Source organism: Saccostrea echinata, unplaced genomic scaffold (assembly GCF_033153115.1).
Source record: "Saccostrea echinata isolate AGI-Se365-2 ecotype Australia unplaced genomic scaffold, CSIRO_AGI_Sech_v1 ptg000029l, whole genome shotgun sequence".
Taxonomy (NCBI): Eukaryota; Metazoa; Mollusca; class Bivalvia; order Ostreida; family Ostreidae; genus Saccostrea; species Saccostrea echinata.
Window position 1 is genome coordinate 30,002,346 of NW_026889778.1, and position 20,267 is coordinate 30,022,612.

General features: G+C 35.4%; 3 protein-coding genes across 3 annotated transcripts in view; 1 reads left to right on the forward strand and 2 right to left on the reverse strand.

Moving 5' to 3' along the window:
• The window catches only part of LOC133195799 (LEM protein 2-like), a 92,744-nt gene that overhangs the window by 51,313 nt on the left and 21,164 nt on the right, over window positions 1-20,267 (reverse strand). The window lies entirely within an intron of this gene.
• On the reverse strand, window positions 656-9,451 carry LOC133195792 (uncharacterized). Its single transcript, XM_061331734.1, has 6 exons — window positions 9,436-9,451; window positions 8,802-8,943; window positions 4,708-4,958; window positions 4,437-4,578; window positions 2,986-3,378; window positions 656-2,545 (listed from the first exon to the last, which is right to left on the reverse strand). The coding sequence occupies exons 2-6, from the start codon at window positions 8,905-8,907 to the stop codon at window positions 1,425-1,427; spliced, it is 2,013 nt and encodes a 670-aa protein (XP_061187718.1). The 5' UTR covers window positions 8,908-8,943; window positions 9,436-9,451; the 3' UTR covers window positions 656-1,424.
• Window positions 9,933-19,556, forward strand: LOC133195793 (uncharacterized). The gene is made up of 5 exons (XM_061331735.1): window positions 9,933-10,021; window positions 11,685-11,923; window positions 12,265-12,403; window positions 12,945-14,696; window positions 17,409-19,556. Exons 1-5 carry the CDS (start codon window positions 9,955-9,957, stop codon window positions 17,693-17,695), a joined length of 2,484 nt encoding a protein of 827 aa, XP_061187719.1. The 5' UTR covers window positions 9,933-9,954; the 3' UTR covers window positions 17,696-19,556.

Sequence of the window (20,267 nt, forward strand, 5' to 3'; positions counted from 1 at the left end):
TTTGATAATGTTAAAAGATAAACCAGTTTGTATAAATACATGTAAAATATTTTGAAAAACTGGAGCGACTATTGATTTTGTAATTTTCTATCAATTGTCACCGACTTGCTGCCTTCAGCAAAGATTTTTCGATAGTCAGAGACTATCGTTGCAACACTTAGGTACCCAATATCATGTATATGTTTGTTTAAGTGAATAAGCTGTCAGGACAACCAATGAACACAAGTGAGATAGCTCAGAATCTGACCTTACGATAAAGAAACAAATTTACACTATAATTGATAATTACAAGTATTGAGACTCTGAATATGGAGCTTACAAATAGTAACCTTGTTGTTCATGTACTGGTATTTCTGTGTAAACAAAGAGCTCCTGTTGTGGTCCCACTCTGGCCATGAGAACCATGATTTGAACAAAGTTAAACATACTAGGGGGTACAGGATCTTCTTTACACTGCACACTGAAGACTTCAAATTCTATATTATGGTACTTTAATGAATTATGTATAAAGCCCAGTAAATTCAAAGGTCCCTAGAACTTCAATATAATCAAGTTTTACTGTACAAGTTTATATATAAAATATTGAAAAAATTATTCCTTGTTAGTTGTTACATGCAACTTATGTCACACAAGAATAGAACGAACTTCAGGATGATTCAAATTTTATCTAAAATATTTTATTTCTGAATAAGCACAATGTCATAATACAAAGTTTACTTGAATTATAAAATGCAAATTGATGAATCCAGTTTTCATTTACCGGTACTGATTTAGCATGTCATTCTTTGAACAAATCTAGGTTCACCTTATTTTCTATTTCTGCTATTGATTACTGATACTCATTGTTATATGTTAAATTCATTAAACTAATTTACATGTACTTCTGCCATGAAAATTACACTGCATTAAAATCCATTTACTTTCAATATTTCTATGATTAACAAGAAAAATTTTAAAAAATAAAAATGCAGTTTTCCATTTAAAATATACATAAAATCATTGAATTTATAAAGTATTTGATAGCACCAGCTTGCCCATTAAAATTGCTTACTTCATCAAAAAATTATCAAGACTGGTTTTGATTAACCCGCTAGTGAGTAGTACATGTAATAAATGGTAACAATTATACATTCCAACAGTGAAAATAGTAACTTAAGCTATACATTATATTTCAGCATCCTTACTTATAGTAAATACTACTGACAAATGTCAAGTAATTATACAAATCAACAAACTGATCTGGTCTCCATCATCTACAATAGCAAGATAATATACAAGATTTTTGTTTCATTGTAAACTTTCAATAATCGTTAATAAGATTTAAAAAAAAAATCATATAATAATTTTTAAAAATTTAAAGCAGCACTCTTGCATATTAAGGTGGAGATATTCAGCCTATAAACACATGAGTATGTATAGAATATTTACACATCAGTAGTAGTCCGTTTCATGAGCTCTATACCACTTCCCAGGTCAATATTGACAGCAGAGTCATCTAAAACATAGCTCTGTTGGCTGTAACTTGTTGTTGTGCTAACAGGAGAGGTTCTACCCGTGTCATAACCACGATTAACTAGATAAGAATATTTTGGAGCATCACCTGAATTATTCAACTGTTCCACTACTGGTTTTGATTGGGATACAGGTAAATTTTTTAATGGCATTGCTCTTGGAACATTGGGAACTGTTGCGGATGCTGGCATTGGAAGTCTAGCTATTGGATTAGCTGGAGGAAAAGGGCCTGCAGGGTTAAACTGGTTTGAAACTGGATAAGCAGGCCTTACAATTTGCCCCACTGGTGGCATAAACCTTAAAGAGGGATTAATGGGTGGGTTTGAGGGACCCACTGGATATCCTTGTAGTGGTGCTCTTTGCATGACCATTCCTGGGGGTCTGGCTTGGTATGGCACTCCTGGTTGTAGAATTGTGCTTGTAGCACTAGGTTGAGGTTGTAGAACTGTTGGTTTATCTGCTTTGGTTTCATCTTTTTTCTTGCCTCCCTTGCGAGCTTTGTCAGGTTGTGCGTACAGTGAGGTTCGAGGATCCTGTTCCTCCTCCTCAGAGTGTGATGAAACCTCCTCCTCCTCTGTACTCCCTGCCTCATTCTCTGTCTCTGGACTGCCTTCACTGTCTGACTCCTTGCTGCATTGAGTCTCGGTGTTCATTTTTTTCTTGTCTTTTTTATCAGATTTAATATTTCCAATAGAATCATATCCATCCTCCTGATCAACATCTGGCCTTCTGTTCACCCTCCCTGCTGACTTTCGATGGACTCTAGGTTCAATGATCCTCTCCACAAAGTTTTCCTGTGGATGATCATCATCAGCTTGTACAAATGAATCATCTTTTTCATCGCTATATTGATCTTTCTCATCGCTGTATTGCTCCCTACCAGAGGTATAATTACTGCTCTCACTGTGCTTCCTTTCTCTGTAATGATGATCTCTTTTAGAGTTGTCTCTTCTGGTATCTCTACCATCCCTGGCTACTCTGTATCTATCATGTTCCTCATAGGGCGGTGGAGGAGGGGGTCTCTTAGGAAAATCTGAAATTACAACCTAGCTCTTTGAAATATTTGATATACATATTTCTATTTAATTTCATAATAATACATAATGTGATTTCTCAATTATTAAATTAAAGCTGTATAATAGTTGTTGAAAGTATGACAGCAAAGCATTGTAAATTCATTGAAATTTTGTTCATGATAAATATTTACTAGCAAACACACACTGGAACTTCTGTTAATGGTCATACGGTTTTCCAAGTTTTACACAGTGATGAATTCTTGATTTTATGTTACCCAGTAAAAATTAGGTTTTGTTTGCTCCAATTTGTTATGTTGCAAAGAAGCATAGTATACAGTAAACAATTTTAACAAACACCTGATTTTAATTGACTACCATTAAATATAATTATTAATTAGGCTATAAAAGTTATTTTGATTCACCAAGAAGGTTTGCTAACTGGAAATAAAACTGATACCATCAAAGACACTGTCCTCTTCATCAGTTGGCGGTCTTGACCATCTGCGGGAAGACACTGGAGATTTCCTAATAGAAGCAAAGGCCTGTTTGGATCCTTCAGACTGCCAAGGCCTAATGCTGCGTGGAGCAGAACGAACACTGCCATTCAATGAGGTGGCAGCCGTGTTTGGGGCCCCATCCTTTAATCGTCTCTCCTGCCACCTTCGATTCAGTCCTTTCTGACGACAGTAACAGTAGACAAGGACTGATGGCACCACAATGACCAAACCAACGCCAAAGATGGCAGCCACAATATAGATGACCTCTGACTTGGTGATAATAGGGTTGTAGTAGTAATTCTCACAGCCAAATCCTGCTCCATCATCACAATTATTGGGATTGGAGATGTCCGCTACAGAAAGGTTAGAATTACTTAATATGTATATATTTATTGCTCTAACTGTTCAGAGCTCCAGATAAGGTGCGTATTTGCAGAGATATGCATTGAATTTTTCAAAATACGCATTAAAAATTAAAACAGGGCGTACAATTACGCACATCAGATGTCATAAATAAGCATTACACTATGAAAGTACTGCGTACGAGGGATTGAATGATACAAGTATGATTTAACTAATTGGGTGAATTGAGGTCAGCTCAATGTTTGAATTTTTATCAAAAGGAAATTCTGATTTATAAATGTATTCGGAATAACCTAGGCCAATTTCCAGTTCGGGAGAAAGATTTGAATACTAAATACTTGTATTGTCTGAAAATATCACAGATTTCCACTGTTCATATAACATCCAAATTTTCGTTCTTGACACGTAACGCTACATGTACACGTCGATATTCTCAAAATTCCGCAAAACACGCATGGGGTCTAATTTATCCTTTATCACTGTTTATTAAACAGTTCTTGTATATTTCCCATTTTCTGTAGCAATAATATCATCTAAAGTCCGACGACAACCTTAATTAATTGTATGAAAATAATGGCTTTTTTGCTTTCCACATGACTCCTTTGCTATAAATAGCGCCATGTGACTTTTAATGCAAACGGGGAGTAACTCTAAAACTTTTACCTCGATCGATGCCAACAATTTATATACCAAAACCTAATATATATTTCATTAACCTATTTAATAAATACAGAAATTGTCTTTTTTTTTTTTTTTTTTAAATTCGTCTTTCAGAAACACTTAATTCGATAACAAGCTAAAAATTGCATTAGATGTCAAAATAGCAATAGATTAACAGAATACTTTTTGATTATTTTGCTGAAAAGCAAAATCTGCATTGATTTGAAAATCAGGGAGTAAATACACTTTGAGGTAAAAAATTATCTGGAGCTCTGACTGTTTAAGATGAAGATATGATATTACCTTATGGAATTTTGAGTACTCAAATAATTAAAATACATCACTGATCATAACAGAATTATGATCCCCTAAATTCTTTTTTACTCACCAGGAATTGGTTGCACATGGATAACAAAACCATATCCAAACAGATCCGGACTGTCCCGGGTCAGAGAGAAGGTGACAAACCCACCTGAGGTAATCAGCTTCTGCATATTGGTGGGAGGGTTGTTATAGTAACTAAAGGCAGCCTGGAAAAAAAAATTAAATATATCAAGTGTTTCTGTCTTTGGCATTTATATTGTCTAGAAAAATTCTTGAGACAAATGTATTTTAAAACATTCTTTTTAAAGCTGCTAAAGGCTGTTTACAATACTTACCAGGGTTTGTGCCCCTGAATTCTGAGACCACTGCCCATCATATATGTAAAAGTTGACTCCAGGTGAATTAATAAAACCAGTGACCAGCTCTATGCTGAATCTACGGTGTTCCCTGATCCCATCTGTGGAGAGAATGATGGTACAACTGGTCGGGCTATCACCTGTCTGAACAGCTCCTTTACCATACACTGTGGCTGAATTCAATCCCAACTCAAACGTCTTCCCACATTCTGCATGGCTATCCATATAGTCTACAATGATATTTAATATTTGGAATTATTAATGTTTACATATCGTTTAACTGTAGATTAGAATTAGAGTGTAGGCTTATACCTTCTTTATGTCTTCATGAGTCGTAATGATTTAAAACTTCATTTTTTGGGGGGATAACAAGCACTGAAAAATTCGGAGGGGTCTTTTACATGTACCAGACCTGAATGCAATATAGATATTAAATCCTATAAGAATGCATTACAATAAATTAATAGAGAAATATACATCTTTATTTTTCCTCTGATTGAAATGTCGCATATTCATTGGTTTAAACATGACATGTGACTGCTAGCTATATTTCTATGCCTGGCAGGAGAGAATATCTGGCAATATGGCCGATGGGTTGCTGAATTACACTTTGACATTAGAAATCATTTATTACAGATTTCCCCATCAATTCCATTTTAATGTCATTTTGTGCAAACGGTTTGTGTTAGCTAGCTGTTTTACAGTTTTACAATTTGACCAGAAATGGTATTTTAATTATTATCCATGCTTCAGGTGCCTCATGGTGGATAACATTAACAGTCCTGTAGTTGGAATAAACTTTCCTTACTAAATCGTGTTAATGTCAGTGATCATTGTCTTGAACACAAATGTGTACAAACTCTCTTTCTTTGTGCCCCTCTCTCTCTCTCCACCTGTTTTAAAACATTGCTTGTTTCATAATTTATGATCAATAATGATAGTTTTGTCATTGATGAATAAGCTATTTTTTTTAAAAATCAGATTTAGACGAGTGATAAATGAGGAATTCAGATAGATAAGTATGTATTGAAAAAAGTCATGAATAAATCACACTGCTATGATAATTTTTAATTAGGTATGAAGTTTGGATATGGAATACTGTTTCCTGTCTGATTTATATCTGTGCCAAGTGAGTAACTTGACGTCATATTTTCCATTTTCTGTTCCGCTTTTCATTCCATTTCATTACAAGAGGCCCATGGGCCACAACGCACATTGGCTAGGCAAAAGCAGAAGTCAGTTCAGTATTGAAAAAGATTACCAATGGGGGGGGGGGGGGGGGGAGGGGGGGTTGAATTTTAAACTACCTGATGATGCTTCCATGTCAATATAACAAATGGCTTTGTTGTACTTGAGAAGATTTAAAAAAAAATTTCTCATATATTCCTCCCTATCCCAGGAGTCATCATTTGAACAAATTTGAATCTACACTACCTGAGGATTTTTCTGTATCAATATGACTAAACATAGCTTTTCTGTTTCTGTTCTTGAGAAGAAATATTTTTTCTATAAGTTCTTATGTAAAACTTTCGACCCCCCATTGGGCCCCACCCTACCCTTGGGGTCATGATTTGAATAAATTTGAATCTACACTACCTGAGGATGCTTTCTTATCAAAATGACTAAACATGATTTTCAGTTCTTGAGAAGAAGATATTTCCTATATGTTCCTATGTAAAATTTTCGACCCCCCATTGTGGCCCGACCCTATCCCCGGGGGTCATCATTTTAACAAACTTGAATCTACACTACCTGAGGATGCTTCCATATCAAAATGACAAATCATGGCTTTGCAGTTCTTCAGAAGTAGATATTTTCCTATGTATTTCTATTTAAGACTTTGATCCTCCATAGTGGCCTCACCCTACCCCCGGGGGTCATAATTTGAATAAATTTGAATCTACACTTCCTGAGGATGCTTCCATATAAATATGACCAATCAGGGCTTTGCTGTTCCTGAGAAGAAGATTTTTAAAGATTTTTCCTATATATTTCTATGTAAAACTTTGATCCTCAATTGTGGCCCTGCCTTACCCCTGGGGGTCATCATTTGAACAAAATTGAATCTACACTACCTGAGGATGCTTCCATATAAATATGACTCATCATGGTTTTGTTGTTCTTGAGAAGAAGATTTTTAAAGTTTTTTCCTATATATTTCTATGTAAAACTTTGATCCTCCATTGTGGCCCCCCTACCCCCAGGGGTCATGATTTGAACAAACTTGAAACTACACTACCTGAGAATGCTTCCATATAGATATGACTCATCATGGCTTGGCTGTTCTTGAGAAGATTTTTAAAGATTTTTCCTATATATTTCTATGTAAAACTTTGATCCTCAACTGTGGCCCCGCCCTACCCCCGGAGGTCATGATTTGAACAAACTTGAAACTACACTACCTGAGGATGCTTCCATATAAATATGACTCATCATGGCTTTGCTGTTCTTGAGAAGAAGATTTTTAAAGATTTTTCCTATATATTTCTATGTAAAACTTTGATCCTCCATTGTGGCCCCGTCCTACCCCCGGGGGTCATGATTTGAACAAACTTGAATCTACACTACCTGAGGATGCTTCCACATGAGTTTCATCTTTCCTGGCCCTCTGGTTCTTGAGAAGAAGATTTTTAAAAGATGCTATTAACTTTTCACTATTCTCTAGTATCTCCCATTGAAAGAGGGTGTTGCCCTTCATTTGAACAAACTTGAATCCCCTTCACCCAAGGAAACTTTGTGGCAAGTTTGGTTGAAATTGGCCCAGTGGTTCTTGAGAAGAAGTCGAAAATGTTAAAAGTTTACAGACAGACGGACAGACAGATGGACGCCGGACAAAAAGTGATCAGAAAAGCTCACTTGAGTCTTCGGCTCTGGTGAGCTAAAAAGTAAACAAAAGTGCCTCAAAGATTTTTGAAGCTTATTAAATGTAACAGTAAAAGGTTTGATTGATAATTTTGAAGCACTTGACTGTGTGAAATTGGACCAGACTCAGTAGTCGAGATGTTGGGACACTTAAATTAACAGAAGTAAAATTTTATTTGATTCAATTCATTTAATTGATCATCATTTCCTGCTGGCCGGTGGATCTAAGGGTCAGGAAAGGGGGAGGGGGCTCCCACTGTTTTATGAATAGTCTTTTGTTGTGGATTCTATAATTTCATTCAAACAACATGCCCTCCTCCCTCTACTTTTTGTTGCAATAGGGTGGAAAGTGTGCCATACTTTTGCATTAAAAATAGCCAAAAATTTAGAGGAAAATTCTATCCCCTCCTGAGTTTTGACAGTTAATATTTTTCTTTTCTGGTATGTCAATCCTTTTGAGCACCCTCCCCCTTTTTATAAACATTGAGCACCATGGATCTGTCTTGTGTTTAAATGTCTCTCACATCATTATGAGTCCTCGAAAAAATAAATCACTCAATAGGTTTGTAACTGACTGTCCACAGAAATATATCAGGTTCATTAATTTAGATGGCTTAGCTCCGCCTCACCATATTTGAGATACTGATCATCCCAACATATTTCTGTAGACACTCAGACTTAACAAACCTTACAAGTAATGTAAATGTATGATTCCATATTGTTTTATTGTGTGTGGTTTTTTGTTTTTGTCGTTTTGTTTTTTTGCAAATTGTTTGGGTGCATCATTGTTGTGATGAGGTACATTCTCACAACGTCAGGGGTTCTGTGTCAACTCGGTGCCCTGGGACCCCTGACAAATTTCATTCAATATCTTACAGGGTGACTGCAGCAATGTCTTTCAGGAAAATTAAAAATCTTGATTCTTTTTCCTATCTCTCAACCGAACACACTGAAGCCGGTGATAAACATTGCAATGCTTAATATGTACATGCTAGCCCTTCTGTTTACATTATCTGTCTACTTCAATTTGATTGGTGCTTCTCAATTAGAGAAACAAGCCTGAAAAAAAATGAGTGTAATTTGTCAGGGGTCCCACAGCAAAGAGTTGACACAGGACCCCTGAAATTGTGAGGATATATGTTAAGAGGGATGTTAAACAGCAAACAAACAAACAAATAATTTATTTATCAAATCTTAAATTTGGTACTTACAGTCAAACACCTTTGCCTGGGGATTTTGACCACTGAATGAAGATTGTTGGTAAGATGTAGGGAACTGAAGGCAAAAGACCACCGTCACAAAAATCTGCCTTAGCATCGCTGCCGTTTTAATTGTTATACAAGTATATGAATCCTACAAATATAACCCTTCAGCAATATAAAGTATATCATAGGAAATAAGACATTTCTATTAAATTGGTAAAATCTGGGACATATACAGTAAATTGGGATTATTGTATAGGTCCCTTCGTTGTAAAAGAAAACTGTAAAGCAAAATTTTTTGTCTAAATCACGAACGTACTGGAGCTTCGTTCGCAGATAGGCAAGGATTTCCGCTTTTTATAATCTAATATTTTGTCTAAACAGGGACATATATACTATATTAGTATATAGGTCCCTGGTCTAAATTTATAAATTTTCGTAATCAAGCGAAAGCACATAGAAATATTGAATCTTTTTATAGGGTCTACATCATGTACAGCTGATGTATGTATTGGATATACCTACTTCGAAAACCCCCGAAAATATTTAAATAAGATTTATTCACTAATATATTTTACTGTAGGTATTCCTTCGTATTTAATTTAATAATATTTTCCCCAAAACTTGTGGCTTGAGATGTTACCTTTTTATTTCCTGTTTGTATATGGACGCCATTTTCTGGACTTACCTGTATGATAATTTACATAACCGATAATTTCATCTCGGTTTGATTCAAAACTGCAGTGTTGATTCATATGGTGAAGAATGCGGGCTGGAAATTTATCGACTTCGTTTACCTGCAGAGAAGTAGGTCAACTCAGGTAAAATTAAAAAAAAACATGGCGGACAAACAAATTGCTTGAAAATCTTTTATTATAGGCTAGACTGTGTGTGTTGATCCCACTTCATGTTTAGGTCTCATATGTCATGAAAGAACTTACCTGGAGGTAAGAAGGTATATTTAAGTAAAATTTGTTACACGAAGACAGTTTTTTTTAAATCTTTATATTGAAAAGGAAAAAAAAACATGATATAGCAATACCGTTATCTGTATATATGCGAGTTAATTGTTAATTTGGGGGGGGGGGGGACTGTTTCAAAATATTTTGAATCATTGACTGTGTTTGTTGTAGATTGCCTGATCTGGTTTTTGGAAGATAAGATGTATAGTCTTACCATTTTGCTAACCATAAGTTGCTTGAATTTAGCCAATGGAATCGTCAGAGAATGTATGTACAAAAATATTTACAGATGAATTTTAAACAAATTAAATCAATAAATTTGAGATTTAATTTTATGCTCATGCAGGTTCATTTAACATTAATATTGTTTGTATGGTGGAGAAAATTCATTTCTAGACTAGTACATGTTTTGTAATCATTCATTAATTTTTGCAATATGCAATTAATAACTCAAAGTCTTTACAACTATGATCGATTAGCTAGGGGTGTCCACACTGTGGCTCGAACCTATACCCTCAGATTTAAAATCCAACGCTCTACCAACTGAGCTAAAGGGTTAACCCACTAGTTAGTGCTAGTAGGAGTGTGGCCTCACTATATACAACGCATAGCCACTTTTAACTCTGTTACACTTCCCCCTTCTTTTTCTTGAGATTTTTTACCCCTGAGAAATCTCACACACGAGACTCTATAAACACCACTCACCATGTGGGTTTTGTAGTTGGGCGCCAATATGACCGATTAGCTAGGGATATGTCCTCACTGTGGCTAGAACCTACAACCCTCAGATTTAAAATCCAATGCTCTACCGACTGAGCTAAAGGGTTAACCCACTAGTTAGTGCTAGTAGGAGCGTGGCCTCACTATATACAATGCATAGCCACTATCAACTCTGTTACACAACTTACTTATCTGTGACACCTTATACACTTAATGTTCACATCATAGTGATGTGACATTACCTTTCTCCACTTGTCCAAAATATCTGACATTTTCCAGGCGTTTTTCACAATTTTGATATTTGATGTACTAAGGAAAACGTTTAAGAACCAGCACCATTATGAAAAGTGAAAATTCACCGCCTCACGATATCAAAATAATGAAAAACGTCAGATATTTTAGACTTACAATTCCCCACAGGCACTTAATTGTTAGCTAGCACAGTGCAGGTTTCCTTGAAGTTTATCATTTCTTGATGGTATCAAACTTGATACATTAAAAGTAACAATTAATTTCTAAACCGGTTTCTAATTGTCTTTTTAAAATTGAAACACTTAAAAATGTGATATTGGCAAATTAAGTTTTTTTCAAAAGGAAATTATAGGAAAAACATCCTCTGGTATCTTGCACAAATGCCTGGTAAGGGTACTGCAATTTTTTGCGAGTAAGCATGTTAAAGTAGCAATATTTCAATGACAAAATCTTAGAAAAATTTTATATTTTTGAGGAACGTATCGTCTGTTCTTAAGTGCAATTTACAGCACAAGATTTTCTGCACACTTTGGGGATGTATTTCGCCACTCCAGCATTGGTCATTCAAAGATTTTTCATCTAATTCTAGACATATTCTATAACTAACCTGTATATTTTATCAACCTCCTAACCCTTTATAGTCGTCCCTACTGACCAATAAACTCAGTTGTTGTGAATTTGTTGTCAGATGGCATAACGAGTTTATTAGTCTGTAAAGAGACGACTATAAAGGGTAAGGAGGTGGATATACAGGTTGGTTATAGAATATGTCTAGAATAAGGGAATGAATGGTCGTTGATTGACCAATGCTGGAAAGTGGCGAAATATGAAATTTCTTGAAGCTCCACTTTTTATGTTCAGTGTATTTCTTTTGATATTTAAATATTTTGCCAATGAAAGAACATGATAAATACTGAGATGTAGTAAGCTGTTATGCGGCAATTGTTATAATTACCAGATTACATGGATGGACCTAGTACTTGTGGACAAACAATTATCATATATGACAACACCATCAACTTGGCAGCACGCTCCCCAATCTCTACCCCCAACCCTCCCTCCACATGTACAACAATCCTCAGGTCTGGCTACACGGACCCCTACTACTACATCAAAGTGGAATGGACTGCTACCATCAAAGACTGTGCATTTTCTCTAAGCATCTTTGAAGGAACTACAGCATCCGGATCCCCTGTTGTTAGTTTTTAAATATATTTTTAAAGAAATGCTTTAATGTTAAGATATAGGTACATGATCCTTTTCAGACGTCACAAGTTAATCAACAGTTACTTTATAGAGATTTATAAAAATATATATATACTGATGACTAATGATCACCAGTGTATTCACAATCAACTTGTAAAATGGAGAAACTAAAGAATAATTTTTTTGCCTTATTAAAGTTTATGAACTCATTAAATATTATTTAATTGTCAGTAGTAATGTGTATTTTAAAAGGGGGTGAAAGAAAAAATTCTTATTGTACTTTTTACTCCCTGAAGAAGCATAATCTGCAGTGTATATTTTTGATTTTGTAGAAAAATTTTCGTTGCTTAGGAGACCAGGAAAATACTGGTGTTATTGAAGTTCGAAATTCAGACATCACCGTGTATCTAACCCAGGCCCGAGTATTCTTCCAACCTTACAACACTTTTAATCTACGTATTACAACATTCCGTAAGTTATCAAATAAATCTTTAGCTGACTCTCTTCACATAGAAAATAATGTGTAGACATCATTTGTTCAAGTCATGACCCTTATGTCAGGGTGAGTACAAAGTTTTCATAATGATATCATAAAGGAAAAATGTAGAGCAACACTACCTGAGGCATGTTCAACAATGTGAGCACTCATAAATAAATGCCCGCTCTGTTGAACAGGCTTCTGATGTTTATATGCAAGTATCTTTAAAGAGGGCCTATTTCAATTTGTTAAATCATGACTCCCAAGGTCAGAATGGGCCACAAACAGGATTGAGGATTTTACCTAGGAAATGATATATAGACATGTTCAACAAGGTGATGATTATAAATGTGAATTTTAAAGGCAAACATAAAAATATCAGTTGCAAATTATAATTATTGAAATCATGGCTTGTGGAATTAAAAGGGGTTTAAACAAAAGTTTTGTGTAGGATGGAGCAATGTTACAGGTTAGGATTATGGATCATGGGCTAGTTGTTAATGATATGAGGCTAATGAGTATATTGAATTACAGGTGACCCGTCTGCACCAGAGTTATCAGAAGGCACTTCAAAGCTTCCCACTGGTGCTGTTATAGGAATCGTGATTGGTCTATTTGCTCTCATTGTGTTCTGCATAGTAATGTGTTGGTTCTACAAACAGGGAAAGCTCAGTTTTTTAGAGAAGAAGTCAATGCAGAGCTACAGAGGAGGAGTTATCGCCTCTGGTAAATCTGACAACATATTCCACAGTGTCAATGGAGGTTCCACAGGTTATGCAGAATCAATTGGCAACTCAGAGGCCTCCTTCTCCTCCAAAAACTGGGAAAACCAGCAGATGTGGGCTAGTTTGACACATACCCCAACTATGGGAAGAAAAGTAAAACCTGTGGCACCCCCTAAAGCACCTCCACTTCCTTCTGCTCAGGGCAAAGAGAAGAGCTGGGAAAGTGACAGCCAGACATCAGGAGTTAGGGACACCAATTTACCAGTCATGTCTTCTTCACCCCCAAGGGGCAGGAGGAGGACCAAAAGTACTGAGGAACCACCAAGAGGACGTCGACCAGTCATGGAAAATGACAACAATAATGTAAAACGAAACTATCATAACCATGGCTACACTGACCAAGAAGACTATGAAAAAGAAAACATTACCAACATAAAAAAAGAAACTAATGTTGATGATGTGTTTGAGACTACTTCACCAACAACTGGAATCTTGCATGAACTTAAAAGAGAGCTTTCACGTAGACAGAGCATGAAGGAATTGAAAACAGAATCAGATACCAGTGAAAAAAATATTGCAGATTCTAAAGAAGGCCCAGCTTCTGAGAGCACTCCAAGAACTTCTCGTAAAGCAAATGGTCAGCCAGAGGAGACAGGTACTTTTGACAAGTCAAAGTATGCTGGTATTGATCAACAGAGTGAGGTGGGGGAACCAGACAAAATTACCAACCCATTGCTGCGAACAAATCCAGCCATTAGGGCCTCTGTCAGTTCCCTCAGATCCAGAACAGATGAATCTCCAGGATCAAAACGGAAGAAACGCAAAAAGAAATATGTTGGCATTCACAAGAAGCCTAGTAAAGGGAAAGGAGACAGCCTGGAAAACACAACAGATGACTCTGTTCAAAACAACTCCTTTGATTCTATGCCACCTGTTCATTTAAAAGCAGATGATGGGCCCCTTCCTCCTGAGGCTTTAGCTCCAGTTTTTGCAACAGATTCATCTGTAATGCAACATTTTTACCCTCCTCAACAAGACTTTCACAACCAAATAAATGAAATCGTTTTGTTGGGTTATGATGCTTATGGTAATGCTGTGTACGGCAACCCTCATCAATACCAGCATGGTGGACAGAGTTATATGATTGATCCACATGGGAACTATATTCCTGTGGCTGATATGTCATATCCTGGGATGCCAGGATTCACTTCCACTCCAGGACATGACTCATACAATACACCTTATCATAGTCAACATCCTTTGCCTCAAGGCCAGCTCGCAAGGACAAATCTGATGAATACTATGAACAGCAGCTCTTTAGTGCCATCTGGAATAGTCTTGGATGATCCTCAGGTCCCTCCTCCAGGGGGCACTATAGTTCGCTCTGCAGTGGACAAAAAAACGGGGGCACAAGTCAATCAAACAATATGGGCAGATAGCAAAAGAGATCCTACAGACCCCCCTCCTGGAGATCATAATCCACAAATTTCTCGCAAAACTATTGTCCGTGTGACTACAAAAGATGCCACAGATGGGAAGCTTCCTTCAGCACCTGACCCAGGTAAGCTTCATTGACATTAAGTTAGAGGGAAGATATAGTATATAGATATTACCACAAGATTTCATTGATATTGTTAGAGGATACAGTTAAGAGATATTACCACAAGTTTTCATTGACATTAAGTTAGAGGGAAGATATAGAATGGAGATTTTACCACAAGAACTTTTTCTCAGAACTTATCAACATCTTCTTTTATCCTCAGTTGATAATATATTACAATTGCTAATTTGTTTCATACCATGAGGTATTCCTAAAAAACATATTTACTAATTTTGTTACATATTCAATGTTCTCCATAAACCATTTTCATTGAACTTTGCACCATTCATCCTCAGCAAATGACCTATTTTTGACAATTTAAAGAAGTCTCTCCATTTGTAGTAGCAATATGAATAATAAATAACAAAAAAAGTGATGCATGTATTTTTTAAAAATATTTTAAATCATACACCTCCCATTCAATATCCCCCCTCCTCTCTCTCTCTCTCTCTCTGCCTTGAGATAGACCAATTGTTGGTTTAAAATATATGGTAAATAAAAATTGTTTAAGAATTTTTCCAATTAACACACAAGGATTAATGTATTATAGTTTGAGTCCCAGTCAATTTTTGGCCGACAGAATCAGGCCACAATCTTAGAGACTCCATATTAGCCTGTAACATTTCTACACCAACAATTTTTAGCTCACCTGAGCTGAAAGCTCTGATCACCCGTTGTCCGTCGTCCGTCCGTCTGTCCGTCCGTCTGTAAACTTTTCACATTTTCGACTTCTTCTCAAGAACCACTGGGCCAATTTTAACCAAACTTGGAACAAAGCAACCTTGGGTGAAGGGGAGTTTAAATTGTTAAAATGAAGGGCCAAGTCCCCTTCAAAGGGGAGATAATCAAGAAAATACAAAAATTGGGTGGGGTCATTAAAAAATCTTCTTCTCAAGATCCACTGGGCCTGAAAAGCTGAAACTTATCTGGAAGCATCCTAAGGTAGTGTAGATTCTAAATTGTTCAAATCATGACCCCCGGGGGTAGGGCGAGGCCATAATAGGGAATCCAAGTTTTACATTGAAATATATAGGAAAAATCTTTAAAAATCTTCTTCTCAAGAACCACTGGACCTGAAAAGCTGAAACTTATGTGGAAGCATGCTGGGGTAGTGTAGATTCTAAGTTGTTCAAATCATGACCCCTGGGGGTAGGGCGGGGCCACAATAGGGAATCCAAGTTTTACATTGAAATATATAGGAAAAATCTTTAAAAATCTTCTTCTCAAGAACCACTGAGCCAGAAAAGCTGAAACTTACTTGGAAGCATGCTGGGGTAGTGTAGATTCTAAATTGTTCAAATCATGACCCCTGGGGGTAGGGCGGGGCCACAATAGGGAATCCAAGTTTTACATTGAAATATATAGGAAAAATCTTTAAAAATCTTCTTCTCAAGAACCACTGAGCCAGATAAGCTGAAACTTACTTGGAAGCATCCTGGGGTAGTGTAGATTCCAATTGTTCAAATCATGACCCCTGGGGATAGGGCGGGGCCACAATAAGTACTACGGGGGGGGGGGGGGGGGGGAAATCAGGTGAAAAACAGCAAGGCCAAAGTTACTCAGGTGAGTGCTGTGGCCCATGGGCCTCTTGTTTAAAATTATTTATAGGGATGTCAATTTTACTCGGACAGCTTAGTCGAATAGTCGGAGCTGTAGTCGAACAATAGTCGAATACTCGTTGAAATTTTAATAAATTTTTCATGTCATTTTTCCTATTTGTCTTTAACAGACTGATTGCCTGACTGCCTGTACAATATTTAATCTACGCTATCACCATTATACAACGAATTATTGAATTGTTAACATTTACATTGTAATAAATAGATGTATCCAATGTATTTGATTTCAAATGTAATATTTACTGCACATTTTATCTATATACAGAATATCAAACGCTCGCATTTATTCTTTCTTTTCATGCTGCCAGTACATGTACCCTTTATTGATTTCTTACCTGAAGCCATTTGAACGTGTCTTGTCAGTGACCCGTGATTGTTAAACAATTAAAACGTAACTCTTATATAAAAACAGAGCTTGCGATAAATTTTAATTATGAGATTTTTTGCAAACAATCAATACAATTTTAAAATGATTGATATTAATATCAGAAAGAAACGTCTTTAAATTACGCTCATAACTGTCCCCCAATTTACATGTACATGTATTTACAAATATAACAGCCTATTAATTATTCTTTATTCATTGATAGTTGCATTATACGAGATCGGATAGAATTGCAGGTTGAAAATTTATAATTTGGATCTGACATCTTTTAAAGTATGACAATGCATGTTGGCTGAACAAAAAATTCCTTTGAACTATTAACGAAGATCGGTTAAGCCTTTCCCTGAGTTTTACTCACGAGAACACTGATCACGGATATTATGATTATAAATGACCTGAGCAAATCCAATTTTTTTTTACCTTGAATTTAAGATTACTATTAAGTAGCAAATTTTTAACGAATAACCAACTAAGAAAATTTTAGTCAATAGTCGGTATGATCGAATAGTGGAGTACTCGAGTATTCGTTGACATCCCTAATTATTTATTGTCTTATGTAGAAGATATTTCCACTGTCTGTGAAATTGCCTTTAAAATGTCAAGTGTGTAAATATATTTCTTCTGTCCTTGAAATTGTTGTCTCAGTTGTTGTCTGTCATTGTCTTGTAGCCCTTCAGGAGATTTCCTTTAATGCAGCCCAGCAGATAAGAGCTCACCCTGAGGAGGACCCTGCTTTCCTGTCCCCCTCTAAACCCATCAGACCAGTGGCATCAAATGGACTTCGCACCATGTATGCTTCAGAAACACCAGAGAGGGAGAATGCTGCATTTTATTCCAACATTCAACCTCCTGCTGTAATGGAGACACCAAAGACTTCAGTGATGCGTGATGCTCCTGTGAAAAGCCATGCAATCCGTGACAAAGTGACAGTCTGTAGAGAGGAGGAAGAGATATAGCTGATATTGGAATGTGTGAAACAGAGGACAAATAGAAATGAGCCAAACTTTTATAAAATTAATTAACTTTTTAAAGAATTCAACTTTTTTAAAGCAATATGTATTGAACATTTTTAGATATATTGGTCAAAGACCAGAAAAGATGATACAATGGTAGGGTGTCTGTCACCTGTCTGTAAGTTATTTTTCAAAACTCTACTCATTCTACAGTTTTGATCCAATTTCAATGAAACTTGCTAAAAAAAAAGTTTTAAAGATGTGGTTGAACTTTGGGATCTTGAACATCAATATCTTGAATATCATAGATATGTGGAAGTCTGAACTACTCTTTTTCTATGTATTTTAACCTCAATATAACAAATCGTAGGATATTTCAAAGTTTTTCTCAGTCCTTTCCTGTTCAAGATAACAGGGTTTAACTGTACATAATTCTTGTGATTACAGTGTAGCCATTAAATATTATATGTTTGGAATGAGCACTTTTAGTATTTGGTCCGATTTTATTAAAGCCCAGGAGAAGTAGACCAAACGAAGATATATTGTTCTGTACCAGGTGTGGATTTTGATGACAATGTGCCATTGTTACTGCTTTATGAAGATTTTGGTGAATGATGCAATGTACATATAGTACCATGATTTTATTACAGTAAAACATGCTTATAGCAATCACGTTTATAATGAATTGACACTTATAGCGAAGTGATTTTCATTCCCCATTACCTTAAAATACATTATAAAGTTATCTGATATAATGAATTACACTCATAATGAAGCAAAATTGCCTGTCCCTGGCACTTCGTTATAAGCATGTTTTACTGTATATCTTGGCACAAGTTCAGAAATGATTAGGATACTTTTTTTAGATAGGTAAAAACTCAACAAAAAGTTTTCCAAGTCCATTTTCACCTTCTCTTCCTCTGTAAGTCCAAACCAATAGAGCTTTAGTCACATCAGATACTTGTGGATTATTTCATTTTGATGCATTTTTATACATGATTTTAGTATACATCATATTTTAAAATTTTTTGTAAAAGAAATTTTAGCAGGCACTTGTATGTTAAGCAAAAAATTAATAATACTGTCTTAAACAGCTTATTAGTTACATTGTAGATTCTGCACTTATGACATTTTTCCTTATCAGATGTTGAAATCTTGTTATATTTTTAAAGAGTTAGACTTTGTAGTTGTGAATGCAATATTTCAAAGATGTGAAAAAATCAATTTTTGTCACAATTGTTGGTCATTTAAAATTTATGCAGCCCTCATCTTGTCAACATAGCCTCTTTCATAATTATATTTGTCTATTACTGGCATTAGAAAAACACCCCATATACATGTATGTATTTACTGGAGCAAAAATCTTATTCATTCATATATTCAAACCAAAATTGATGACTTGTGTAACTACATGTATTAACTTGAACTTGGACCAATCATGAAGCTACACTTCTTTTTATAAATCAGCAAAAATCATCAGCCACAGCCAAATTAAGAATAAGGCAATGCAGATAATTTGTGGAAATTCAACTGTTGTTAAATAATTGATGATTTTAACAAATATATGCAGAATTGATGATGAATTGATTTTTATTCTAAAATTAAGCCCACTTTTTTTGGAAGTTTGAAATGTGGTACCCAATTGTATATTTCATATGTTAAAAGATTACTTCTTCTGGAGTATGTTTTTATATATATTAAGATAAAAATTGATCCCATTCCTGGTTCCAACCTCTAAGGTAATCAGGTTGAAATTAACATGATATATTGTCTTTACAGTACTTTGTTTTATTATATTTTACTTATATTTGTTGTAGTGATATTGATTTTTGGTAGATTACAATAAAACTATGTTTATACAGAATGATCATTGGTTTAATGGACAAAGATCTTACTGAGGTCATCCAACCTTCTGTTTGTAAAAAAAAAAAAAAAAATCAGCAAAGCTAGGTATACAAAAAACAAGATGACTTCAAAATGCAAAATTATTCAGTTATTGTAAGTTTAGATTTTGATGGTGTTGCCATGAAATTCTTTCAAAATGCCAACTTTACAGTTTTGGATTCATAAAACTAAAAAGAACTTTTTAGACTACTACATGTACATGTATTATAAACACAAACCAGGGAGCTAATATCTTATCAGAGACTTCTGGTTACTTTATATTGTTAAGCTTTGTTTGCCACCAATTTTATTTGGGTATTGCCAAAATAAATCATTCTACAATGTTCTTCAGACTCGAATCAACATTTTCTTTTTAATCATAAAACAACAAAACCTGTATTAATGGTTCAATAAATATTGACATTCACCTGTGAGAAGGCTGTAGAAAGAAATGAAGATGGACTAAATCTTTTATTAATTAAATTTCATAAATTTCATCTATTTATTGGTTTGTACACGTCATACAAGATTATATTTTTATAATTGAGCTGCAGTTGGATGAGTAAACAGTTATTAAGATAATTCTGCCGTATCAATGTTCTGTAGAAACTCTCCAGCTCTCATTTGATGTACATTAATTTGCACCAATGAAATCTAGAGTATGCAAACTATACAGTGTAATATATCGTCT

Coding starts and splice junctions, on each gene's coding strand:
- LOC133195792 (XM_061331734.1), bottom strand. CDS start 8,907: ATGCTAAGGCAGATTTTTGTGACGGTGGTCTTTTGCCTTCAGTTCCCT. Junction 4,579..4,707: donor ATTCAGGGGCACAAACCCTG/GTAAGTATTGTA, acceptor TTTTTTTTCCAG/GCTGCCTTTAGTTACTATAA. Junction 3,379..4,436: donor CCATGTGCAACCAATTCCTG/GTGAGTAAAAAA, acceptor ACCTTTCTGTAG/CGGACATCTCCAATCCCAAT.
- LOC133195793 (XM_061331735.1), top strand. CDS start 9,955: ATGTATAGTCTTACCATTTTGCTAACCATAAGTTGCTTGAATTTAGCC. Junction 11,924..12,264: donor CAGCATCCGGATCCCCTGTT/GTTAGTTTTTAA, acceptor TTGATTTTGTAG/AAAAATTTTCGTTGCTTAGG. Junction 14,697..17,408: donor TCCTTCAGCACCTGACCCAG/GTAAGCTTCATT, acceptor ATTGTCTTGTAG/CCCTTCAGGAGATTTCCTTT.